The sequence below is a fragment of the Athene noctua genome, chromosome 4 (assembly GCF_965140245.1).
Source record: "Athene noctua chromosome 4, bAthNoc1.hap1.1, whole genome shotgun sequence".
Taxonomy (NCBI): domain Eukaryota; kingdom Metazoa; phylum Chordata; class Aves; order Strigiformes; family Strigidae; genus Athene; species Athene noctua.
The window spans coordinates 38,287,370-38,314,976 of NC_134040.1; the positions used below are offsets into that span (position 1 = coordinate 38,287,370).

At 40.3% G+C, this 27,607-nt stretch overlaps 1 protein-coding gene across 2 annotated transcripts; it reads left to right on the forward strand.

The window, feature by feature from the left end:
• The first annotated feature begins 388 nt into the window (after window positions 1-388).
• On the forward strand, window positions 389-27,607 carry MGARP (mitochondria localized glutamic acid rich protein). 2 transcript variants are annotated; one of them, XM_074905076.1, is made up of 7 exons: window positions 389-587; window positions 2,247-2,350; window positions 3,422-3,524; window positions 8,085-8,318; window positions 22,548-22,721; window positions 23,424-23,472; window positions 26,021-27,607. In XM_074905076.1, the coding sequence occupies exons 1-6, from the start codon at window positions 503-505 to the stop codon at window positions 23,468-23,470; spliced, it is 747 nt and encodes a 248-aa protein (XP_074761177.1). In that variant the 5' UTR covers window positions 389-502; the 3' UTR covers window positions 23,471-23,472; window positions 26,021-27,607. The 2 variants fall into 2 exon arrangements, with proteins under 2 accessions (XP_074761177.1, XP_074761178.1); XM_074905077.1 differs by having other exon boundaries at window positions 22,548-22,706.

Below are 27,607 nucleotides of genomic sequence, written 5' to 3' on the forward strand. Positions count from 1 at the left end.
GAGCACCCTTTCTGTGAATTCAGATGGTTTCTCCAGGTTTTTTTTTCAAGGGATTGTTGGCAAAGGGCAACTCTTAGCTTTCTCTTTTAGTAGAGCAGTAAGAGGTTCCTCACCGTCTTTCCCCCCCTCCCGGGTAAATGCCAGCCCTGCGGATCTGTCGGAGGAAGAGACATTGTGGGCCTGCCGAGCGTTCAAGAATTCCTGCTCTCGTAGTCGGATACGAGTGCTGAGCCCCAGGGCCGGTGTTTCGTTTCCCTCGAAGCTGGGGCGCGGCGGCGTTGCGGGAAGGCGCTCCCGGACGGGCCCCGGGTGCCCCTCGGCCTCTGCGGCGGCGGCGCCCAGGTGCGGCGGGGGGCGGGGCCTTTTCAGGACACGCCCCTTCCCCTGGCCCCGCCCCTGCGGGGGGGGCGGGTGTCTCCTGCGGCCGCCGCAGCCCCGCCGCTGTCCAGCGCCCCGCCGGGCCCGCGCCGCTCGCCGCCGTTGCCCGCCGCTCCCCGCCGCCATGTACCTCTGCAGGGCCGCCTCGCAGGCGCTGGCCTCTCGCCTGAGCAGGGCTCCCTCTGCTGCCGGCCGCCTCAAGCAGCGTGGTACGCGGGGACCGCCTCGGAGAACCCCCCGGGGCCGGGTAGAGGTCAACGGGACAGCGCGGGGTGGGACGGGACGGGGAGGGTGGCGGTGGCGCGCCACCGCCTCTCTGCGACGGGGGACACGCGCGAAGGTCGTGGGGCGGCCGTTGGGGCGGTGGGTTACAGCGTCCGGCTGCGCGTCCCCGCGGTGTGAGGGGACGAGCGGGCGCCGACCGGGGGGGGCGGCGGTTCGGTCGGTCATCCATCCCCGCCGGGACCGGCTGCCTCGAAACCTCCGGCGGGGTCCCGGCCCTTGCCTCCGCGGAGCGGGGCTGTGCTCGGCCGGGCGGCTCGCCCTTGGGTGAGGCGGCTGCGGTGGGACGTGCCCCCCCCCCTCCCCTCCCCGCTTCGTGGAAGATGGCGGGCAGGTGTCACCCCCCTCCCGAACCGAGGGGGCTGCCGTTGGCTTCACTCCCACCCCCCAGCCAAAAAAATGAAGAGGTGACACCCCCATCCCCCCAGCCCTTAGGTGGATAGTGCGGGCGGTGGTGCCCGCAGCGGCCCGTTCGGCCGGGAGGGAGGGCGGATCGGCCCGGTGCGGGGCAGCCATGGCTTTTGGCGCATCAGGAATTGTGTAACCAGTAGCAAAAAAACATATTCCGGCCGTGTTGGATGATTGCAGGCTCGCTGAGCGCGCTCCTGCCTATAACGTGCAGCCTTTGGGAAGAAGAGATTAATGAGAACCTACTACAGAACATACATATAAATGTAAGGAGATCCATTAGGATGCCAGACTGTTGGAGTCCAAAAAGTGTGTCATGAGACAGATGATGCTGAACATAATCTGGCACATGGTGGCAATATTTTGAGATTGAGACTATTTTTGCAGCTACCGATTGCAATGCTCAGAGCCATTTTATGTTTAGCAAGCAGCCTTTCAACGATGCGTTTCTCATCTGCGCTGCTCATCTGGGATGAAGCCATGAAATTTAGCTGAAAGCTTTGTTGACTGACAGAATTACGTGTGTTTTTCATGCGACTCTTTTTGAGAGGTACAGAAGAATCTGAGCTATAGCAAGCATCAAAACTACAGAAATAGTGGACAAAAAGAAATGGCTAACACTGTTATTATAGTGAATATGCACTCGCTCAGGGGTAGAATTGTGTAATCCTGCCTGTCTGCCCTGTTGGCCAGTACTTGAGATTATGGGTTCTGGGCATGTATCTAAATGTCAGCAGTCTATTTGACAATGAAAGAACGTGCATTCAATGGAAACAACTTTTGTGAAGCACTCTGTTACTAAACTGAAGTGGATGGACAGATTAATTCTTTTACATACCTTAAGCGGGAACTTTTTCACATTCACATTTTTTTTTTTTACATTCCTTATGTAGTTTCTTAGTCTATATAGACTGCCTCCAGTAGTTGGAAGCTGACAAGCAAACAGTGTAGTTCACAGAAAACCTTATACTCTTTAGGAGTTCAGCCATGTACCTGGTTCAGTTAGGCACCATGCCCTGTGTTACTCAGTTGTACTAAACATCGCTAAACTGTACTTCTCTGTTTTGTTACACCTTTTTAAAATCATCCTTTCCCATACAACGTTCGGATTCGATCATTCTGTTTTGTGATCGTATTTTAGCTGCACTTTACATCAGTTTCAATAATGGTTTTTATAGCGCCTCTTCGCCAGATGTCATCTGGGAGTGTTCCTGGCTCTTCTGGAGAGAACATGATTTACTATCTCCTAGCTGGTGTTGCTGCTTTTGGTGGTTTATTTTATGTAAGTGTTTGGGAATGGGGATGTTTGCACCCTCTGAGTTAGCATGGTATAAGGTGTATTCTGGGTCAAAGAATATGGTCAAGTCGCAAACCGTCAATAGAATGTGGCTGTTCATGTGTTTATGTGTATATGTGTTTATAACTAAACACAGTCTAACTTAAAAATCAGTTCAAGAGAACTAGTGAAACTGAATGCCTATTATTTGCCTGTTTTGCGGTTAGTTTGATATCTACTGTTGTCATTCTTAGTGGAAAATATATTTAAAACTCTGTGAAATGAATGTGTCCAAAGAGGGAGTAAGCCACCTGCCTCTAACCCCTTGCCTCTTCTTGTCAACCACAAACATTAAGAATATCTCAAAGTGGGCAAGACAGATGTGAACTAAGCTGACTGAAAGGTGCAAAGGGAGGATTATGAACCTTGTTAATTGAGGCACAAAGAAAGATAAGCACGTTACTTAGAAAAAGCATGTTAAACTTTTGTAAACATCTACTTCTGTCAAGCTTTTTGGTAATCATTCTCTTCCCTGCATCTAAATATGTCAGACTCTGTGCTTCATGTCCCTAAAGCCTCCATCTTGTAGCTTCCTTCCGCTCCCCCCCAAGATCTGAGATAGTGAGGTAGTGACTAGCACATCCCAGAGGGGTACATGTTTCCTTCTCCCACAAAATAATCCTCTTGAATGGTAAGTAGCTTCTACTTGTTCAAAATATCAAACTACTGTGATTGCATATCTGGAGGAATAACAAATTCTCCTGCTGTCACCTTTTTACCGTAGTATTTTTTAAAAAATAATCTGACTGCAATTGTCTTTTAAAATACTGTGTTCAATTCCTGAAATGCTGCAGCACTTTGAAAGCTTGCTTTCTGACAGTGGAGAAATAAGAAATGGACAAATATGTTAGGATAGCAAAATAGATTTTTTTTTTTTAACATTACTTAGCATAATTTGATATGCTTTTTAAGATGAGGACTAGCACTTGCTTAAAAACCCTTGTCTCCCTCTCCCTTCTTTTTGTTTGGCAACTTTGTAGGGATGTAGCAATAAGTTTAGGTATAATTTCCTTTCAGGCCTACAGAGTAGTCACTTCATCCCGCACCAAGTATATTGAACATCTGAATATTCTTCAGGAGAGAGCTGAAGGGCGGAAAAACCAACCTTGGTCAAGCAAGGGTGAGTTGAGCTCTTCTCTCTAGTTCCCCGGGTACAAGAGGATCTGGAACAGTTTTCTGGATTGTCTAATCAGGCCTTAACCCTGTCCAGGTCCTTGTCTGAGCTCTGTGAGTGGGAGTAAAGACAAAGGTGGTTGTGACAAAGCTGCCTCTGCACAAATTTTGGGAATGGATTTAACATTGAGGCAGTGAATCTGGCCTGTGATCAAGGGGTCTCTCTGGATGGAAAGAGTTGATGTGTGAACCGTTAATTGTATATTGGGTATTTGCATTTGATTTACTGGAAGCTGAATGAACCTTGACTAAATGCATAATCCTGTCAAAATCAGTTTTGTTCCTTTGTTTGTTGGGGGGGGAAGAAGATAGTACCTTTTTCTCAGTTAACAGTTTGGCTCCAGGCCATGTGCCATCAGGGATCACAATTCAACAGGAAAAACTACTTTTTGAAAAAATATTGTAAATTGGACCTATTCTTGTCCCACAGCTTTGATTTTGTCTCTTTTACTTTAGGATTAAATGACATACAGACACCACCTAAATGTATGGCAAATCCTTACTTAGCTCTTCATGCTCAAATAATTAGACCATATTAGTTCAAATACTTGTAAAGGAATGTTGTCTCTGTCTACATCAATTAGTGTTACAGAGGCATTAATATAAAAGATAGAACTTTGGAAAGCATGGCCTTGCTAGGAAAAGCAATTAGAAAAAATGACTTTTTAGGGATCTTTATATTTTTATTTAGTTGTTATTTTTAAAAAATGAATTAATGAAGTCATAGCAGTTGAAGCTCTTCCTTATTTTTTCTGATGTTGACATATAGAGAATTGATTTAATATATTTGCATGCACACAAAGAATAGATTTGAATAAAGTGCGCTGAGTTGAAGTTTTGTTTTCAGTGTGAGAACAGGCTTTGATTTGTCTGCCTCTAAAATGATTTCTTTTGAAGCTGTTAATCATGAAGTTCCACAACACATCCTCTAGTTTTAGAACTTCAAAATTACAGATTTTATGATTTAAAATGGCAGAACCACCTTAGTTTCCTTTCTCTTAAGCAGCTGGAAGCAATATAGTTTTTAAATTCAGTTTTATAAATGCTGAGAATTCGGCCACAATTTTAATGCAATCCTTGCTTGTCCCTAAAATAAGAAATCTAACCAGGACCAAAGCAGGTTTTTTCTCCCAGTGACTGAGTCTGCTGTTCAGGGAAGACATGAGGGATACACTCATTACCTTCTGACTAGCATAGTCAGAAGAACATGGTAGATGTGAAAGCATTAAGCAGAGCTTTTAGGGCACTCAAATGATGCCGGTATATTCCCTCTTTTCTCTTAAGGTTCACTTCTGCAAGGTACTGAGCTTTAACCTTAGTCTACCAAAATGTTTGAGTGGGATACCTGCAGAGTCAGTGGTGCTGTTGACCCACTGAAGGCTATACCTGTGTTGCCCGAGACTGGGGTAAGAGTACTCAGTGCTCTGTTAACTTCCTTAATTCTGACTTCAGGTACTCTCCAGACATCCCATAATCTGATGCTTTGTGCTGCTTAGTAACTTTACATAAATGTCACAACCAATGGCAGATGATTGCTGCCTCCCTTCTTATTGACTGGAGGAAGTCCAAAACATTTCTAAAGCCATACAGTGAACCTGATTTCCTATATTATTTTCAGTATTGGACTTCTGAATCGATGCTCAACCCAGAGGTTTTAACTGGGCTTCTGAGTCGCTAATTCCAATTCGCAATGCAAAACTACTGTTGAATCAGCTGTTTTTAAATCCTTCACCATTCCCAACTGTATCCTCCCAAAAGAGATTTCTGTTCTTACTTTTCCTCTGGAATCCTCTGTGTGCTTTCTCAAAAGAATTAACGTCTCTTTTCCTCCCCTTTTTCCCAGTTGCTGCACAGTCATATTTTTGTGTGTATCTTGTCACAGAGTGCTACTCTAGTATTGCTTTTCCCAGAAATGCCACTGCAGCTTCTTTCCCCACACACTCTTTAGATTCAGGTAGTCCTTATGCTCTTTCACAGTAAGCATTGCTGATAAGAGCAATTTAAAATTCTCTTCTCGAAGTAATCTAGATTTTTAAAGGAACACATAAATTCAAGCTTAAAATAAGCTATAAACCAGTGCTGGTAATAATAGGAAGTGGTGGATAGAAAAGCAGAATGCCAGACAACACATTCATGGCATAGTTGCTACATGTCCTGTGGTAAGAGAAGAACTTTCTGGCTGGAAAAACTTAATACTAGGGAGCAGCTGATCAGAGAGAGACCTTCTTGATATGAGTGATTTTTGTGGTTTCTCATCCTGAGGAAAATTCTCCCCTTGTGCTCAGACCCAAAATGTTTGCATGGAGCAAACAAGGCTGTCAAAACAAGAGAAACAATCAAATGCTATTCTAGGCCAGTTTGTTTATCAGAGGGTTGAAATTTTTAATTAATTATATCAGACTTTCAAAAAAAGTCCCAATAGCAAATTTTGTGTAGCTCTTCTTAACTGAAAGCTATTTTCAAATTTAGGAAGGGATTTAAAAAAAGCCCCTGGCAGAAGCCTGACTCAAAGTAGCAGTAGGAAATCTGGGACATCATTTGAACTGTAAAATGATGTTTACCTTGCAGAACATTTTACTTGCTTATTCAGCAAACACTGAGTTTTGTCTTCCATTTGCATGTGTTTCCTTTAAACTTGTTCCTGACTTCCTTCTTTTTTAGCTATGACTTTTCTTTTTAAATTGATGCAAGCTGATTCAATATTTCTAATCTATACTCTGCTTTTACACTTTCCAGACTAAAATACAAGGGAATTCTCTTTCCAAACCCACGGAAGTTAAATACAAACAAAGGACAGTCGTTCACCATTGCGTACCTTGCAGCCTACCTTGGGATGACTTTATACCTTCTATTGTAAAACTCCATACTTGTGAGACTTTAAAAGAACTACCTGTGTTTGCAAGGCCAAACCATATTGAGCTTATTACTGAATCTGCTTTGTAGAAGGCAGTTCTGAGATCGAGAAGCTGGCTGTTCTGAATGAATGCACTCTCTATTTGACTGTCCAATAAAGTGTACTGAATGCTGAGCTTGGCTGTTAGTCTGTTCTTTGTGTAATCAATTTAGGTTTTTTGAAATATAGCATTCTCTTAAAGGGACATATCAGGTTGAATAATAGAAAGCTTTGAGTTTTACTGAGCTATGAGTAGACTTGTGTTTAAACCTGGACACAAAAAAGATAGCTTGCACTAGCATAAGAAAACAAAAAATTAAAACTGATCTGTTCAGTTTTTAAACAGATATAAAAGAATAAAATAAATTCTGACTATGTCTCTTTAAGCTCTTCCCTTTCCTTTCTGTTCTCACTTAGTTTACACTGTATTACAAGCTTTATTTCCAGTTCTATTTTTTCACATGGTGAGTTGGTTCTCGTGGTAAACTTGCAATGAACACTTGGTGTATAGCTTGCTTTCTTTAACTTGAGCTTAGTGCACGCTTGCATGGTGATTGTGCATCTTTGTTGCTTTGTGCTGTTAGTTTTTAAAGACTTGTCTCAGCAGAGTTTGAAGTTATGCATGATTGGGAAACACCGGGTTTTTCAGATTCTAAAGAGTCTGATGCACAGCAGTGTAGACAAGTCTTTCAGAGACAGCTGGGACTCGTAAAAAGAAAACAGTCAGTAATAAGTGGTCGCATCTCCAGCAAAATGAATGCTGGCCACTTAAAATTAGCAAGTTATTTTCTTACTTAGGTACACCTAGTTTAATTAACGGTCCTCCGTTTTATTCTGTCCTGCAGACGTTACCTTTCTTACGTGAGTGCTATGGCTCTTTCAGGGGTCACAGGGCATTCAGTATAGCTTTAAAGAAGGCGGGGTGAGTAGGGGTAGCAGAGTACCTGTGGCGGCAGCGTGGAGCTAAGAGATGGCACAAAATCCATCTGAAAACTAATCGCTTGTTGGGCTTGGCATTATTGTAGCTATTGCCAGCCAAATTAGCCACCTTGAAAATAGTCCTGCACAAATGGAAGGCAGACATTGGCCTGCAGTGCTTCTAAGCTGTGAGCCCGATGGATAGTTAACTCCAGAAGGGCTTCTAAGTGTGGTAGCAAATGTCTTATTCCCAGTGTGGTAATTCCACTTCTGGGTGCGAACAGGGCAAGAACCCTGCTCCCTCTGATGCCCATGAGTGCGTTATCACTGGTCCTTTCAGCAGAGTGGGTTTGGAGCAACACTTGGTGGGGTCCTTTTCTGTCCCTCCCTGCACTCCCACCTCTTGCAATCACATGCTTTAAGCCACAATTTATTTTCTTATTACACTGAAGCAGTTATGAAACTCAGTAATTAAGAATATGGTTTCCTCATCTTGTAAACGTCTTTTTTTGGTGCCACATTAGACAATATGGGGGGATTAATTATTGATTTCTTGACTTTGTTTGTAAATTCTGATCCCAAAGTTTAGCTTTTCATTTTAAATTGAAATGAGGATGATGTAGTCAAGTAGTCGGTGAATTTGTGTTGCATGCATGCACTTTACTCTCTCTATTGTATTAAATAAATTCTTAAAAGGTGATGAAGAAGAGACGGCTGAAGTCACTGAAGCAGAGACAGCCACGGAAGAGGCTGATGCGGTAGCTGCTGCTGCACCCGCAGCACAGGACGAGGGGGCTGGGGTACCCCCAGAAACTGGAGGGGAGAATGACTTACCGGCTCCAGATGCACCCCCTGCTGTGGAGGAAGCACAGCAGGAAGCTACTGCTAATTTGGAAGTTGCTGCTAATTCAGAAGCTGCTGCAGTACAAGGTTAACCTATGAATGCGGTTTGTGCGTGTGCGTTGTGGGTTCTAGAACTCTGCCTCTTACTGCAAAACATTAGGAACAGATGTCAGTGTTCCTAATGGCATTTGTCCTGCAGTGAAAACTAATTCAGGTGTTTCCTTGGCGTATCATGAGCATAAGGTAATTACGTTTATTAAATCAGTGTCTCTAAAAGCATGCTGCCTGTGGCACCAGGTACTGTCTAAAACTAGTAGAATGAAAAGTTTATTTACCATCCCATTACATTTCTTTAAGATCTTATATGACGGTGAGCATGTAATATAATAAGTTAAACCGTGGTTTCAGTGACCTGGTTCTTAAGGGTTTGTTAAGGAATCTAAACGCTTTATTTCACTGGCCACTTCTAAGATATTCACAGTAAATAATTATAGCTGTTCTGTCAATGTAACTTCAACAGAATCTTCCATAGCAACCAAAATGTTGTCATGATCTGAGTTTTAAGGATATACTAGACTAAAAATTTCAAAATTTGATAAAACATCAAATTGGTGTTAAACACTTAAATTGATCGGTGGCTACACATTCAGTGTTTTGAACTGTCAGGGCCTTGAAAATAATTTGGTTTACTGTGCTTTTAAAAAAAAAATCACAATAATACAAATGCAAACCTATCCATAAATTGCACAAAATAACAGGATTATAATTTCACTTGATTTTTTAGCACTTTTTTTTTACTACTAACCTGTAAGGATAGAGCAATGACTTATCCACTAACCTCTTGATTTGTTCAGCTCAAGTTGGAAGGGACATGCATGAAGCAACTGCAATTTCTCAGTCAGTAGGAAAGCACCAAACATTTGCATCTGGTGTTTTCAGTTTAAAAAATCAAAACAACAGCAACAACAACAAAACTTGCCAGCCTATTGTGAAAGAGAAACTTCCTTCTAATTCTTGCTTTGGAAGGGAAGACTTCCGTGTGGCTGTAGCAAGCATGAGGCTGCTAAAGCAGTTTTCAGCTTGACTTAAACATGGAATCTTTACTGCACACCTATTTTTGACTGACTTTGAGAAAACAAGCATCAACTTGAGAGGCTATGTCTAAAACACAGGTCAAACTGACATTAAAAGTATTTTGATTGCTAGTCCATGGAAGGTTATCATAGTACCTTGAAAGGTATTTGCAGATCCTGGAATTGTTTTCACCTTTTTCTTTGGTGACTCCAGTGAGGAAGGAATGTGTCTTAATTGCCCTTTTAACAGATTAACTTGAGAAATGGTGCGGCACTTCCGATGGCTGACTTCTGTGAAAGGTGTAGGTATGAATGGGATTTTAATTCATGTGTGAGTATCTCCTGTGCCTGTCTGCAAAGCAATCCATTACAAATAGCATTTTAAAACAATACTTGGTCCAATCCACTAAAAATAATATAGCTAATAAATGTACAAGTAAGTATATTTGTAGTGACTATTACTGTTTACATGTAAAAATATTTATAAGGTAATAGTTAAAATACCCAGAGCCTTAAAAATTTCCATTTCTGAGGCATATTTAGACCATTTCTTTTAGAAAGGAAGTAGTTGGTATATGTTAAAGTTGGTGAATGAGAGCTGTTAAGAGTTAGAAGATGGTTTACAATGTCTCTTGCGGTGTTTACCTCTGTTGTTCTACAGAGCAATTGCAAAATTTCACTTTAAGGAGTGGGAACTTCCTTGTATCTAGAAGTGGTTGAAGATTCCTTTCACAATGCTTGCCTAGGACTATTTGATAATTGCTGAATAGGGTAGGATCTTCCATATGGTAAATATTCCTGTCGCTTGATTGAAGAGGAAGCAGCTGTGATCTTCCCTGAGAAACACTGTGCATAAGTAGATTAAGTCTCAGGATCTAATTCTAGATATGGCAGCTCCGTGTAGCTAGTGGTCACTATTTTATAAGAGGAAAAAAACCCATGTCTTCTAACTGTTATTTCCTGCTGGTGTTGATTGGAAGTGGACGTGCTATCTAGAAATTATTAAATCTATTTTCTTTGGCGACATACTTACGGAAGAAAACAGCACTAGAATAACACTTCTGTTACGTTTATATTTATAAGGGATTCTGAGGGTTGTTTCAGGTGGCCTCTGTCAAATTTTGCTGCAGTGGCTATTCTTTGCTGTTTGGTAAAGCCGGTGGAAATGAACCTGCAGGATATAAACTTGTTGAGAAACTTCTGCATGTTGTTTCAGCCATCTTCCTTCCAAGCCCTGTAAGGAATATCACGTATTAGCTAAAGCATTTAATATCAAGCGGCAGAACTTGTACTTCCCCTCGGTAATTACTAGTCTCTAAAGCAAGGGAGCGTTCTCCCTGGCGTAGCGTTACCTGATCCATAACTTGCTTCTGAGAGCGGTTCTGTCATGTCGCTGGTCACCAGCTGTAAATAACTGTTTGTAACAGGTGTGCCTAAGTGAAGGGTGAACCCTCTGGATCTCGTAAGCAGTTCACATGAGGTTCCTGCACGGGGACTAAGCCAACGTAACTGCTGCATAACCCGAGTCCTGCCTGGGAGGCTGCAGAGGCTCCTGCCGCCAGGTCACCGCAGCAGTCAGGTGCTCCGCTCCTCCGGGCCCGGCTGCAGGGGAGCGGCACGGCCGCTGAACCGGTTCGGCCCTCGGATGGATCTCTGAGGAATTGACGGGGGCTTCTGGCTCTTGACCGCTTGAAGGGTTTAACCAGCAGCACATGGTCTTAGCCACACAGGCTTACGCCAGTATCCCTTTCCTTTAAGCTATGTAAAAGCTAGTTCCCATTGGCATAATACTTAAAATATAAGAAGATGGTATTTTGATTCAAAAGTTCTCCGCTCTCTATCTTTGTTCAGTGTTTACCTGCAGTCAACAGCTATTGGTGTTTTAAAGAAAGAATTCTATACTTAAAATCCTTCTGGAAATACCTTTCAGTTTTGTATTTAACCATCTTTGTCATTTGTGTTCTCTCCAGTTAGAGGAATAAAGGGTATCTACATTTTTACTGAGGTGGAGAAGGATTTTTCTTCCAGAACTGCCCAGGGAAATGCAGGCTTACTTTGAAATATTTAAATAACACTTTGAAATATTTAAATAACTTCTATTAATTTTGTTGGTAGCTCGATGTTACTTCTCCAGATAAAGGTGGGAATATTTTTACTGTCATCAGTAAACCTCTGCTTTTTCAAATGCAATTGTCTCTTCTAATCTACAAGGCATTCTGTAAAGTTTGGAAGTGCAAGGTGTCAATGGACGTTTGTCTCCATCATCAGTACATGTGCATATGTATGTGTGATTATACATGGATGTGCAAAAAAACCCAAACCCAAACCTAAAAAACCCAATCCCAACCTTAGAAGTGGGTACTTAGCGCTTAATCAGGGTAATTTCAGTTTTAGAAAGTTAATTGCAATGGTACATGGCTGGAATTTTCTTCTTGCCCCAATTAAAGCAATTTACAACCCGATACTGGTATCCAGAATTCTGTGAAATACTGCTGCCAAAAAAAGTACTGTGCCATGTTACTCTGTTACCAGTGTTTCAGCTTCTTCTAAATTCTAGTTTTCTGTATTTTTTTATTAGTTGAGCTGTCACTCTTGGTTACTGCCTGATGCTGGTAGGTCTCCTGCTGTTCTCCTTCTAGTGTACTCTGTGTCTGGGAACCATGAATTTAGATCAGTTTTTATTCAGATAGAACAAATACTATAAAATGCACAGACTGGCAAGATGCTATTTGGATGAGGCAGTGTCATTGCATCTGTGACTTTTAGTTTTTGAATTGCCACTATAAACTTTTCTCCAACTCTAGTACTGAGGCTTGAGGTTTTAGCATTATCAGCTGGAATAGCACTTAGCCCAAATCCATGCTTTCTTGGACTCCTGACTTCTGTAGCTGTAGGTTCTTTTCTAATTTTGTAAGTAGTGAAGGATGTGGTCTCTTCTCTGTTATTTCAAACACTGTTTGAGTGAGTAACTAGGGGAGGATTAGAGTGTGAATGTGCCAGTGTGTTCCATGTTAAGCTTCGAATGGCATTACAATGCCAGTTGTCTGCAGCCTAGGGAAACAAATGTAGCCTGCTCTGGACAGGAGTTACTGCTTTCTGGACAGGACTTTTGCTGACCCGACCAAACAGTGCTGCCAAGCAGACAAAAATACCCGATGTGATCAGTGTACGTTGTCTTTGCTTGGGGAGTTACCAAGGGACACTGGTGACACGGGGAGTATTTTAAAGATTGCTGAAAACTCCTCGAAGTAATTTGCAATTGCTCGTACTTATTGAGAGGCTTTCAGAATGACGTTGCTCCATAGAACAAACACATCCTTCTAGGCTTTGTTTGTGTGAGGTGGAGGACGGAGGAAAAGCTGTTTAACCTGCAGCTCTTGACAGCTTTAGGTGCTGGGGCAAGATGCGGTGTGGATAGGGCTGGACAGACCCTATCCCTTATGATTATACATCTGATTCACAGTTGGACCTCCTTAAATTAACTACACTTTTTTTCTCTTCTCAGCCTCGCTTGTATAGATCAGAAGCATAACAGGCCTATTACCTGCCATTTTCGTACGTATAACGTCATGGCGTGAAATGAGTCTCTAGGTGTAGACTGGTGTAACAAAGACAGAATCAGAGGAAGTATTCATATCATCTGCCGAAGTCTGTGCTTAATTACCACCTGTAATAAAGGTTTGCTATTCTGAATCTTCTTTTAGAGGATTTTTTTCTCTTCATTGATAGTGGTAGCCTAAGCCAGCTAAATTAGGCTCTAGAAAGTTGAATCATGTGAATATTACCCTACTGGGGAAGTATCCCTATCTGTGGAACTTGTGTTGGGTATTTCTGCTTCACATTTATCGCTTTCTTTATCTGTCCCGTGGGCTGCTGTGTTTATCTTGCATCTCTCTGATTGCCATACACTGGCCATGAGTCTCTTCTCTCTTCCTCCTGTTTTTCCTTCATAAAACTGAGCTTGCAGATGAGTTGTCACAGCATAACTGAAAAATCTCTGTAGGAAGAATGTGAACAATATTTAGAAAAGACTTCTTTAAAAGTTATGAGCATCTGTAGACACAACTGTTTGATCAGCTTAGCTGAAAAGAGAATTTTACAGCATGCACTGAGCTGGGGAGGAAGATTCCAGTAAGATGGAAGAAACCCTAGAATTTCCTAGCTGAGAGTGCAAAGAAATAAGTGGGGGAGAACTGTGTAAAATAACTGTTCGCCCTCTTTGTCTGTGGTAAAACAAGGGGACGAGTAGCTTCTCAAAAAAAGATTAAAGCTGGTAAAAGTACGTAAAGTCAATAATGCTTAAATGATTGTCACTATTAAGGAGAAAATGGACTTACTGATTTTTATTAATGAAATATTTATAGCTCATTGTCAAGATTTAAAAAGAATCCTAAAATAACTTTATTTCTGTAAATTGGAAAGCAAGAACTCACTTTGGTCAACAAAAACTGTTAGCATTTATTTTACCTTAAGTAGTATTACCTTTGTTTTTGAAAATTTTGTGTGAATACAGATGCACACTAATACTATTGGTGTCCTACTTTGGAGATAATGGCAAAAGGGACTCCTTTCTGTTGTCTTGTGGTGGCAGTTCAAACCTGAATGGTAATGATGTGGATTTTTTTAATTAATTTTTGGGCAGTGTTTCTCATTGCAGAGAGAAACAAACACCCTTTTCAGGAAACAGCATGCTGAACTTTTGGTTGCTCCTTGGAAAACGATGTAAGTGGGTAAAACTTGGTGCATTACTTTGTATGAAGAATGTTAAAGAAAATGCCTAACTTTAATTAAAAGGTGTTTTAGAACTTCTGAGGGATTTCATACATCAGATTATTAGTGCATTTGGATACATGCTGTTTGTTAACTCGCACTAGTTTTCCTTGTGATCCATTCCAAGCAGTGGTCAGATGTTTATAACAACCAACCAACCACAATATGAATTTCTTCTCATTGCTACAAATTCTTGTTGCAGAATATGAAATGATATACTTGGATTTACATGAGGTATTACAAACTATTCTGGACTAATGTGGTATATGCTGTTATCTTTTATTCTGACCATTACATGCTGAATCTTTTTTTAATCATCCATTGTAGAATAAGCTCTCTTGAAGTGAGTCTTTTGGTCATTAGTTTGAACTAATGAGGCTTTTCTTAGGAACTAGTGACCTACATTAGGCACAACCAACCTGTGAAATGTTTGGTTGAATGAAGTTGTTTCTTTTCTTGCTGTATGGAGTGAAGAATTTTTTTTTCTTAAAAATGTGTTTCATAATGCCATAGTTTAGGCTCTCATCTGGACCTCATGGATTTTTATCTGGATTCCTTATGGATAGCTTGCAAAAAGAAAAAGCTGTCATATTTTTATAGTGGAAGGATTATTAGAAATCCCAGCCTTCCTTGGGATCTGAGCCTCTGGTTCAGGTTTAATTTATGGAATAGCCGCAGTGCCAAATGAAGAAAGCTCCTGATGCCCGTGGGCTCTAGTGAGGTGTTGCTAGGTAGGGAAGGCTGAGGCTGCCTTCATGCCATGTCTGAACAACAGGGCGGTCAGGCCAGGCCAGTTCCACAAGCAATTCCTTGAGAGTCACGTGGGCTTCAGCGGTTGCCAGCCACTAGTGTCTGTTTTGTGCACTCAAGGAACCGATCAGACTGAAAAATAATCTGCTTTTCTAAATAATTGTTAGTTTTCTGATTTGGTTTGGTACGTAGAGCTGAGAGGTTTATTTTTTCCTGTCTGCAGCTCAAGTGCTGATTTCACAGTGTTGGAGAGAGGCATTGGTCTGTGGTTAACCATACAGTAGATTTTTGTTTTCCTTTTTAAGCTCAGTGTTTATGTATTAAGTGTTTTTCCTTTCTGAAGAGATGGATAACTTACTCTAGCTGGTTATAATCTTAAATGGTCACTGAATAAAATTCCAGTGAGCAGGGAGAGAGCATTTCAGGTAGTCCTGAGTGACGTTCCTGGGGCTTGGGATGTTCCCGGTGGGTATCTGTAAGCCCTCCCTGCTGAGTTGCCTGTGTCTTCCTGGCCAGTGGAACGTGAAGCAGTTGCTCACTTTTCAGGGACATATGCACAGTTTTGCCTATTTTGCCCCAAACTGATGATGATTATTATTTCCCTGTCTTCCTGTTGCTTATGTGGCTGATGGTGGTTTGAGCCTCTGTCAGCAGAGGGAGGAGGTGCTGAACCCAAGTCAGCTGTACTGGGGTCGCAGGTGGCTTCTGAGGGAAGGAAGGGAGGGAGGACCTTAGCTGTCACCACCACCTCAGGATTTAAAACAAAAGCCATTGTTGAATGAACTTCTTTTCCTTTTTCCTTAAAGCTGATGTTGGAACCAAAATATGTCAAGTTGGCCTTAAAGGGAATCACAGTTTCTTACTGCTACTGCTGGGTTCTTCCCTGGATTAGACCTGAGGGAGCCAGGTCTTGTGCTCCCCCACCTCTTGTGCTCTATTCTGCAGTCTCTCTCAAATTACTTTTCAAACGTCGCAGAATTTGACTTTTTAAAAGTGAATTCTACACCACTATCAGTTTTCCATTAGCGGGTCTTTAAACTATGAAAAGGAACAGGGAATTCTCTGCCTGTCTTTAACACTTCAGTGGACACCCTGAGACCTTCAGTGGACCTTACTGAGGGGAAACTTGATGTAAACAAAAGCATCACATTCTGGTATGAGTGGTTCTCTAAAAGACTAACTGAAATATTGCTTCTGTTTTACAATTAATTTTGACTGTTTTTTTTTTCCTTCAGAATTAGTGTGTTACCTTGGTTATGTTATAGGCAGCTTGAAATATCAAAGCCTTGTTTTGTACTCCAGCTTTGGTTCATGTGCTCCAGGCAGATTCCATTTGTATTATGCTGGCTAACTTGTATTATTTTAGCTTTATAAAGCCAAATTCTTCTGCAAATATTATTTTTTAAAGTAATTGAACCTGACATCCTGCATTGCAGATACCAGCCTCATCTTGACTGCATAAAAAAAAATTAATTCACGATATGAAGGATATTGCTTTAAGTTAAATGCTTCACTCAGAAAAGTGTATTTTTAAATATCTTTAAAAATTGCAGGAAAACAGTACCTGTTCAGATTTTTTTGTTGTTGTTTCTAATCGGTAATACTACTTTTAAAATAAATAAAAGGATTAGGTTTAGAATCAAAATATGATAGTTTTATATATAGTAATAGAGAAATGCAAAACTGGGGGAAATACACAGGCTGTACTCCTGAGAAGGCTGTGGCTATCTTGTACGATCTTTTTATGAAACTTCTATCCTGGGGGGAGAACTCCCTACCTCTCCCCAGGCAAGGAAAAAAAATTAATATAGACTTCCTTTTAAAATCTGAAAAAGCTGTCTTCTCCATATGTATTATAAGTAAGGAAAACATACTTACAAAGCCACTTAAAAATACAAGGTGAAAGCTGAAAGTCCAGTAAGATTTAAAAATGTAATATACAAGTTAATTTAATTATGCCTACAGGCTATTTGTATCAGTTATCTATTAATCGGTATTAATAGATATTTAAAATAGTTTAAAAGTTTCAACACAAAAGCACTCTGTGCAAGGAGATCATATGCAGCGATGCCGAGTTGACTGGCCAAAGGTGGTAAAGTTTTTGCTGTAGGAGTGATATTGTCAATTCCAAGAGTGCCCTCACGCTTTTTTAAAAAATTGGACTTTGCCTTCTTTTAATGCAGCTCTATGAGAGACAGCTTCCTCTATTTTTACATGTTAAGAGAAAGGTGATTTCTTTCACAAGGTAAAGCGCTTCACCTGCATGAAGAAAGAGGAAAGCAGTTCTTTTTAGAATGATTTTTTTTCATATGTAAATTAAGTTTTGTTTGTTTGTTTTCTTAACAATTGGTTGCTAACTAGCTGCTACTTCAGTGGGAGTGTGAAGACCTAACCCTGGCATTAAGGTGGTTGATTTTTTGGAAGGGCTGCTCTAAGCTTTAAAGCAGTAGTTTAAATTAGCACTAAAGAAACCTCAGCGTGGTAACAAAGGGCAAGTACCTTGCTCCCAGAATAAGTGCAAGCTTGCTTAGATGGAGGAGCAGAACCTCTCACTCTCGACTTGTCTGCTTACTCCTCTTGGCAGTGCTGACATGACTGTAGATGTGTGGAATAAGTAAAATAGCTACTGGTTTCTTTTTCCTCTCCTGGATCTCGTATATCCTCTTGCTTTCTTCAGGAATTGTGGTCAATGAAAGCTGCCGTAAATACGTATGTATTGGACAATTGGCAGCTGGTTGGCTTTCACACATATGTGGTGTAAAACACAGCTTGGAAAATCCCGCTTTATGAACACTGAACGCTGCTAAAGCCTGATGACATATGCCCTGTAGAAATGCTATCAGAAACAGTATCTTCTGCAAAAAGTCTTGCAAGAGCCACGTTCTTTGCAGATTTCGGATTCCACTTATCAACAGTGCCAACTCAGTTCTCTCCATACCTCCCTTTCACCTGCCTGCTTCAAGATCATCCTATAGCATATTGTTTCCCAGGGGGTAGGATATGACTGCCAGTGTGAGCTGGTTTAATTTTGGCTGGTTTAATCCAGGCTGATTCTGCATAAAAACTCCCTCAGGAAAGTTGGAAAGCTTGTTTTAAATTTCTGAAAGCTTTGGGGGAAAGAGGCTACGCAAGCAGTAGGATCTGGGTTCTGAAAGTCAATCCATGTGCATGGCGTTTGTGTTGGGTTTTTTTATTATAAGCAGGAGAAAGTCAATCTGTGTGTGTGGGAGGGGGTATTGGGGTTTATTATTAGCTGGAGCAAAGATGAGTCAGTCATACAGGGCACACAAGTCCCTGTTTATCGTGCTTCTCTGTTCTGGGGGAATGCTGAGCTCACTAATAGACAGTTCAATCGACCATCATGAGGATGCAGAAGTGCCCTGGATATGGCCTGTTTTCTGTTCTCTTGTGAATGCACAGAAATGCAGAGTCCTGTGCTCTCAGTGCTGCAACTGTAGTACTTGTAAGAGTAAAAATTGTGTCTTTAAAATAGCAGGAATAACTACTTTATACAGGAAGCAGCTTCCCCCCCCCCCCCCCCCCCCGAAATGATAGGAATAGTGTCCTAAAAATTATATTTCTAGGTGGAGCTAGATGTTGGATATCACGCTAAGAAGCTACTGAAGCTATCTAATGCTACTGCCTTATTTAAAAAAAAAAAAAAAAAAAAAAGTTTTAAACCAAAAAACTAATTTCCTGTTGTCTGTAAAATCAATTTCCTTTTCTGTATTTACTCAACTCAAACCAGATGTGTTTTCATAACATAAATGGTTTGGTGTTGTGTTTGGTGCATATGTAATGTGCTGATGGTGCTTTCCAGCCATGTTCTGTTCTTGCATGAGCAATTTGAAAGGATGTATTTCTTCTCACAATGGTTATCTTGTACAGCAGAGGGGCTAAAGACCACCTGAGAGTGCATATAACTGTCCTGGGCAGAAGCAGACGATATTTTTGTTAGGGTTCAGTGTTACAAGTAATCAATGGATATTAAAAAGATGTTGAATTAGGTACTGATGGTTGTGTAGTGGAAATATGTTGGAGGTCTAACTAGCCTGAGGAAGTTTGTCCTCAAAATCCTGGGTATGTTAAAATCCATTTGAATGCCTTCAGAACAGCTGTTGATGCAATGTGCAAAGCCTAACCACTTGCCTACAGTTAGTAAATGTGATTAGTTGCATTTCTTTGAGTCTCAAAATTATTTTATATTATCTTTTGTTGAAATCACTAGGAAGTTAAGCTAATTCAGATCTGTAAGTGCAATAGCATATACAAATGCCTAGTAAAATTGAAGAAAACTGTAGCCACTGATACTGGGACTTAGCTGATTATCACAGGGGAAAACTTAAAATTGACAAATGCCTGGTGAAGAAACATAAGTAAAAGAAAGATAAATTGTTTGGAAAAAATAGCTAATATTACACACAAAAGCTGATGCTTTGCTACCAGTATAACACCTTGTGTGAAACTGTGAAGTGTATACTGTAGGGTATTCTGTAGAGTGAAACATCCTTCTAAGATGGGGGGGGGGGGGGGGGGGGGGAGGAGGATGCACAACACACCAAACACTCAATGAAACAGTAAAATTATGAAACCATTTAACTCCAGTGCTATTGATGAATGATGTGGGGGTTTCCCCTACCTGCCTCAGAATTAAGGGAAAAAAGCAAACAATTCTTCTGTGAATATAAGAAAAAACTAAAAAAATCAAGACCATTTCCATTTTGGGCAGATTTTAAATTGTATGGGTCAGGGTGAATCATCATTTGACTGAGACAAATTTGACCAGAACACTGCCAAGTGGGTGTTTTGTTAAAGATGTTAAGGAGCTGAAGTAGTATTGTGTACTATTGATAATAAAGCAGCTGGGCTTTCAGTGGAACTCATAATAAGAACAGCACATAAATACTATGTGTCTTCATTGCAGAGAAGCATTGCACAATGCAGATTATTTTGTTCAGTTAAAGCCTGTAGAAATTGTAAGAAAACTGGCATAGAGAGACAAAGTGGGTCGTAGCCATCGCTGCAGAATTGACGGGGACTTCAGAATTTCAAGCTGATCATCATTCAGAAAACAACACAGAACCAGTGTAAGATGCTGTAACTCCTCTACAACTCTGTTTTGAAAAAATAACCTTAATTTTTTTTAGTTCTTGAACTAACAGAAGTTAGAAGTGATTTCAGTTACGTCTGTAATTGCTGTAAAATTTCACGACACGCTTATTAACAACTTCGCAATAATTGGACAGACAGAGAAGTAAAATCCTTCTTCCAGTGGTTATGGAAAATGATTAATCATACCAGGCATAGATTAAAATCTCTTTTATGAAGTAGGGTGTTGCTGCCTGATTTTACACAGATCAACTGCAAGAGATTAAGCTGGACTGAAAAAATAGGAAATGCATGCAGATTTTAAAATAAAAAGGTGAGGGGGTGGTGGGGAATAGCAGCGACCTTAAATTTAACATCCAGGGAAACAAAAAGGAGAAGTTCTTAAACTTTGTAATGCTTTGTGCTACCAGCTGATCAGTAGGAGAGGACGCGAGGGGCTCGGGCAGCGTGCCTGCCGTTCCCCACAGAGGAGGGACAGGTGGCAGTCCCGATTCTGAATGAGACAGGGGACTCCTTGTCAGCTTGCCAGGTCATTGTTTATCTGGTGTTGCCCTGGGATCACAGCAATTGCCCAGGACAGAGAAAAACATGTTAACCTTGCGAGTGGGATACAGAGCGTTTGGTCCAAGACCAAAACATACACGAAGATTTGTTTTGATATGTCAGATTAATGCTCAAAATAGCCTTCATGGTTAAAGGCTGGTTCTTATTTTCATGGTGTTCAGAGCACCAAAAGACACTTAGATAGCTTGCTGGAGTTGCAGTAAGCCAAAGAAGTGATGCCAGAATGATCTTCCTGGGCCTGTCTGAATCTTTGCTGGAGGTAGTGCCTTAAGGCACGGGTAAGGACCAGGCGTGAGATGGCCATGGCGTGCCTGGTGCTGCCGTGAGGAAGGGCACTTGGACTGCCAGCTCCTGCCAGCCTTCTTGAAAAGAGCACTTCAGCTGTGTCACCAGGCTGGTGGCTCCTGCGAAGCTCTAGCCACACGTGCTCAAGGAATGGATGTAGAAGTCACTTGAATAAAAGTACCAGCTGAGTTTTCTGCAGTAACCAAGGAGAACTGCTTGTATGTACAGACATAGGTTTTCAAAAATGCAATGCCTAGCGCCACAAGGCCCTTTGTATTTTAGGGAGTGACGGCTTCTCTGCAGAGACCTGGATAGACACATTGGGAGGAATCCATATTTTGTTGCAGTACATTGCCTTTCTGGTAGCCCTAAAGAATACTTCAGACCAGAGACAAATCGTTCAGTACAAATGGTGTAAGTGTTAACGTTTGTTTTCAAGGTAGCTATTCCTGTAGGTGACAAACACAATTCCCATTCAAAGGAAATGAGGTTTTATTAAAAAGCAGGAAAGTCCATATTGCTGCTTTTACTTGCTTACTAATCTACTCAGTGCAAAAGAAATTAAAAGACTGAAACATCAGAAGAAATAAAAATTAGCAAGATGAAATACTGTAAGCCAGAGAGCAAGTTTTTGGTAATATAAACTAAATGTTTGAGGTTACAAACTCAAGATCAGCAACTTATTACCGTAACAAATATATTACATTATGGCAAGTGATGCTAGCTATAAAATATCTAATGTTCTGAATTTCAGATATACTATTTGTACTTCATATCTGTTCCCTATAAAGACAAAGGTATTGATTCCTGATTTTTTTCCCTATTGTTTCTTCAAAATTCAGTTGGTATTCTGCAAAATAAAATTAAATAGTTGATGTTCAGAATATGCTGTATTTAAGTAGCTGCAAGCTGATATTTGGAAAAAGGCATGGGATGCTAGCTCTACAAAACTCTTATTTACTGCGTTTATGGAACTTCTAATGAAGCCATTTAGTTAGCTGTAGTTAATATACATGTAGCTTAGTATAGGACACAATTTGTAACAACAAAGTCCCTGCCTGCAGACCTCAGCCAGCTGAGCAGTTAAGGTGTGTGATGATGGAGACCTCCAACGGGAAGGTTAGAAGAACATGGTAAGAGAGAATTTACTCAAAATTTAACATGTAACTGCTGGATGATGTGTTCAGTCTCCCTGCAGAGTGTATCAGTATATAAACATATTACCTGTGATAGACTTTTTATACAGATAGATTGCTTTATTCTTAAGAAGTACTGAAAAATGGCTAGTTGGCAATCATACTACACTGGAATCGCAGTTGGGATATTTCTTCATACCCATGACAAGGTTATGTGGCATGTATGTGTACTGTCCTATGTTGTTGATCAGACTAGGATTATTTCCGTGGATTATTTACTATCAGTATCTTGCACATCATTAATAGTTTGAGAAATAACAGAAAAGAAAATGAGGGTATTTGCAAGAGAACATACATGTTGGAGAATACTTACCTTTGTCCAAAGACAGGCAAAGAGCTCATGTTTATAGTTTTCTGCCCCAGGGTTGGGAGGAGTCAGATTTTCACTGGAATTTGGCTTGTAAACTTTTATTTGCATGATAAAATTTAATCGTCTGATAGATCCTGTTGTGTTGTTTCAAGCATGTATGTTAGGCAGTACTTCATGCTTTGTGAGCCTTGACTGTTTCCCCCTCGTTTATGCCAGTGAATGGAAAGACAAGAAATTATCTCTCTAATTTGATTCATAGAAACTGTGAGTGAAGTCTTGGATGTTGCAGCTTCTTCTGCCCATGAGAAAAACTTAGACAGTGTCAAGGAAGGAGCAGACTCAGCAGCTCAAGAGATTTCTGACACACCCTCAAGGAACCAGGACGTTGATGCTGAGGAGTCGGGGCAAGCTCCAGAAGGTGCAGCACAGCTGGGTCTGAAACCTTTTGTCTCTGAAAAGCACTAATGACTGTTTGCACTGGAGTAGCTGCAAGAGCATGCAGAATTCAAGTGATGCAGTGTGGCTGCTAGCAATGACTGTGTTTGGCATTGTAGGGTTAGCAGAAAATTTAATTTTGAAATTATATGCTGTGCAGTAGAAATAGGTGTTGCTAAATTGGATGGTGGGGCTGCTTTGAGCTCAGTGCCCTGCTGAGTGGCTGGATGTAAAGCTCATTAAGAACAAGAAATTCTCCCTTGTGCTGCATGTGATGTAACACACTTTTTTTAAACATCTGACTTAATTCGAGAGATAGAATTGTCTTAAATTACATTGCTGTAAAGAAAAATATAAAGCATGTGGTATTAATGAATCTTGAAGTGTTTCCATGAAGTTACAAATGATCTTATATTGATATTGAATTTGAATTATATAATTGAATGCAAAGAAAAATGTGTGTTAAAATAATCACTGTGGAGATTTTCAAACGAGTTTAGAAGTTTGGCCTCTAAACTCTTTTACAATTAGAATTAAAAAGCTAAAAGGAAAAATGTCTGTACATCTAATATGACTTTGTAAGTTGTGTCCCTTTAGTCCAGAGAATCCTTTGGGGCTAAAGGAAGCAATTTACTCGACTATTTGTTGTCGAATAAGTTGTTTCCAATGTTTCTCATTGGTGTTTTGTCTCTATTTTCAGTTTCTGTGGAGGAGGAGACACCTGAAGAAGTTGCTAAGGAACCCTAAAGGTACACAGTACAATTGCAACATGTGGTTTCCTGCTCTTCACCCTTCTTTTTTTCTCAGTTAGTGGCAATTGCAGCATGTGGTAAGTCTGCATGTGCAGTCTGATGGTGAATTTCTATTTCTGCTTCCAGCAGAAAAGAACTTAACTGAAGTCTTTCTTATTATTTGGGAATGATTGCTACATCTTTTAGAGGCTTTTCAAAACTTTTCTATATCAGCTGTCACGCTATTTATTTATGGCTTTATCTTAGTCCCATGCAAACTGGATAAAGACCCAAGAGTTGTAGCTTTTTTCTAGGCAAAAAATGTTCGTTGGACATTGGTTTAAATTACATAGATGCTGGACTTCTGGGTTATTGCCCTATACAAGTGAACTCTTCTCTTCTTATCCTCAGTATAAACCTGGTGAAGTTGTAACCAGCTAGACTGTTTTTTGTTGAAGACATTTTTTCATGTTTAGTCTCTTTGCACTTTTATCTTGTGCTAATGAAAAATACTGAATATAATATAATATTCTTACTATTTTGGTAGTATCTTGTTCAGCTGGCTTTATAACTTTATAGAATAGAATACTTTGTCCACAATATTCTTACCATTTTGCTATTCCCTGTGACTCCCCTTTCCAAAGTGGACTGTAAGATGGTAATAGAAACCTGAGAGAATCAAAAGTTTGGCTGAAATATGAACATGAATCTTGGTAGAAAAGATATTAACTAGAATAGAAACAACTGAAAGGTGAGCAAATAAACATCCTAGGTCAGGAATTCTCAGAATTCTTTTTGCTGCTAGTTAATACTTCATACTCTAATTTTTGGAGCACCAGTGCAAGAGGAGAAGGAAATGGAGCAAAGAAAGTTATTTTTCATTGCATCCTCAAAACATGTATTCTAAATACACTTACACAACCTTATCATTATATTCTGAGTCCTTTTCAAATGCGTGTTTGCTTATTGTAACATCCACTGCAATATAAAATAAGGTAATGTCCTTTTTGTGATAAAAGGTAAATGTTGTTCTTAAACTGCGTGTCTTTTTGCATGTTGTTTTAGCATTCAAAACTAAAAAAAAAAATTAAAGCAAAGCCAAGCCCACAATTATAATTTACAAAATGCTAGTGTAAGATATGTTCCTCTACCAAATACAATTTTTGTGTTTTACTAGGAATAATGATGTGAAGGGGAGCAATATTTAAGGAACGTGGGTGAGATGTGCAGAAATGTTGCAATAATAAGCCTCTCAAAGCTGTTATTTTTGCTCAGAGTGAAAGCTAAGGGCACCTGAGGATATCACATGAGAAAAAGAAGTTACTGAGAAATTCACTCCGCTCTGGGACACATAAATGCAGTGACACAGAGAAAGCAATGGAGTGATGAATCTCTATTTTTCCCTGTAAACATCCTGCAACCCTAAAAATCGTTGCATTGCTATTCCAGATTTTGATTTAGACAATAAATACGCAATATGTCCTAATTCAGTTAATGAAGGCAGAGACGGTAACTGAAAGGGGTGGGCGTGGGAGGGAAGGCAAGCTGTAGGAAGCACCTTTGACGGAACAAACTGAAAATAGGTGAAAAATAGATGAATCTGCTACCATAATATGCGTCCACTGAATTCTGCTTAAACTGCTCAGGCTCTTTTTGACAAAAAAAAGTATTTTCATGACTATAGCATCATAAGGTTACTACATTTCAATTCAGTCTTGTAGGGGGGAAAATAAAGAGAAATGTTTATAAAACATTTTACTAGTGCTGGGAGTTTGCTGGATTGAAAGCCAACTCATTTACCAGTCAAAAGCCACAGTGCATTCCCAGTTAGGAAAGAACTAATCTTTTTTTTGTGTGTGTGTGCGTATGTTTTGATTGTAAGCACTTAGGGTACAGACCTTAAGTTTGCATTAAAAGAAATCATATTTTTGGGGGAATTAAATTTAAAAAAAAAAACAAAAAACCCCAAAAGAATGTTGATATGAGAATCAAATTAATATCCAGTTCATTTAAAAAAAAAAACTAATTATTTGGTGAAGGGATAGAAGCAATAGTAATGGATGAGATCCTCAGATGAAGCTTTGAATTGATGCTGAGAGCATGCCTGAGTAAGAATATACTATTGCTCCCCTTTCTACTGTGTGTGGCTGTTGGCCCCAAGTTCCCACTGTTATAAAGCTACTTATATCAGTAATCTCAGCAAACACAATTGGTTTACCTCTTGCCTAAAGTTAAGCAAGTAACTATTTGTAAAGTAAGGCTTAGTGGAACTTGCCCAGCATGCAGGGGAATTCATTTATACCTGAGCAGCATGGCTGAAGATGAGGGATTCCTTGAAACTGGGTTTTGTTGGTGATAGCAGAGCAAGTTTTCACAAGCCATCAGATAAGCACGATTTATGCAGCAGTAGTGTTTATATGCTGTAATTCACTTAACTGATAATCTCCAGTCAAATTTATGGTGTGTTTGGAATGTTTGCAAAGAAAAAGACCTGATGAATCAAGTCTGTTGCTAAACATCATTTATTGTTGCTTCCTCTAAACCAGTTCTCTTTTCTTTTTCCCAGTAAGCAGTGCTGAAGCCTTTGAAAACTTTAATGGAAATATTTGTGGCAATCATCCATCTGATTCCTGTGTGAAACCTCATACTCTTCCTTGGAGACGTAAAAGAAATTGTGCAGTTTGTCATACCACACACTGCTCATTAGGACCAGTATTCAGTGCTGCAACGGACATCCTAATATGATTTAAGTTGGTTAGAGAGACGCTTCTGTGATTAACATCTCTGCTTTAGAAAGTAGCATTCAGTAATAACTGTCAGAGCACCACCCAGCATGTAATAACACGTGGTAAGAGATGCAGTAGACTTAACTGAGACCACATCAGGCGAACTCATTCTAGGTCTTTGTTGTCTTGTTATGTACGTTGGTTTCTTACTTTTGGTCCAAACTGTGGTGCATAATTATACCATTGTAACATTCCATGCTAAAATGTAAGTAAAAGGTTTTAACTACATTAAAATCTTACACAAATTACCTGTTAGTATTTTTAATTTCTAACAGGTAATTTAAATTCTAACAGAGTCACGGGGAAAATAATAACCTTGTTTGATCCCAAGTTTGGATTTGCAATTGTAAGCATAGGACATCTGGATGTATAAGATCGAATTTTCCCCGTGCATAAACATTTTAGATGGTACCTTTCCTTGCACAGTAATGTCCAGGAGTAAACATTTTTAAGGCTCCTGCTTTGTGAACAAAACCCATTTGCAAGTAGTAGCAATAGGTACTTTATAGCACAAAACCCCAAGTAACACCAGTTGAAGTTATTATCATCACTGATCAAAGTGGTGGCTCCTACCTTGGGGCTGCTGGGCCCCATTCCCACCAAACCTTATTCAGCTTGCTGTAGTCTTTCTGTGTTGTTCTGTCTTAGCAGTGGCATGCAGCAGTGGCGTAACAACACAGAGGTTTGAGAGACCACTCTTGTACAAATCACGAGCAATTTAGGCTATGGTAAAGCTCCTCTCAGAGCACTTGCAGGTGGCCGGCAACATCCCCGCGGAAGGCTATGCCACAGGTGTTCAAATGGACAAGGATTCTTAGGGACTAATAAAGAACAGAATAGCTAAATAATCTTGTCTTGTTAGTATTATCTTAATAATAAATGAATAATGCTCCCCTAACGCTCCACTGTGTGATGGGCATGTGCATGAGTGTGCATCTACTACAAAACTTTTACTGAGACCCTCACCTGCTAAAAAGGTGATCATTCTAAACCAGAGCCAAATAAGGTATATTATATGCAATGCATATAGAAAGTGTGAATTATAAGGTGTATCTTACTGCTTTCTGTTCAAGCAGAACTCTGGAGAAATGTTGAAAGGGAAATTACAGCATTATGACATTCCCACCCATGGCACAAAGCAACACGGGCTCCTTCCCCCATCGCAAAGCAAATTATAATAGTGCTCCAACAAAAATACAGCCTATTGCCCCTGTACCTGCTTAGGAATAACTGGAATAATGCAGAGGCAGAGTCAGGCTCCTGAGCTTCAAGAAGCCACACCACAGCCTTCTGCTTAAAGGATAAAGCCACTGTGATTAAAAGCAATTTTTGTAGACAAAGCTGCTGGAATAAAAGTCTTAGACTGA

Bases quoted from the DNA above. Each gene is read 5' to 3' on its own strand.
- MGARP (XM_074905076.1), top strand. From the start codon at position 503: ATGTACCTCTGCAGGGCCGCCTCGCAGGCGCTGGCCTCTCGCCTGAGC. The intron at 588-2,246 runs GTACGCGGGGAC...TGGTTTTTATAG, and splicing joins CGGCCGCCTCAAGCAGCGTG to CGCCTCTTCGCCAGATGTCA. The intron at 3,525-8,084 runs GTGAGTTGAGCT...AATTCTTAAAAG, and splicing joins CCAACCTTGGTCAAGCAAGG to GTGATGAAGAAGAGACGGCT.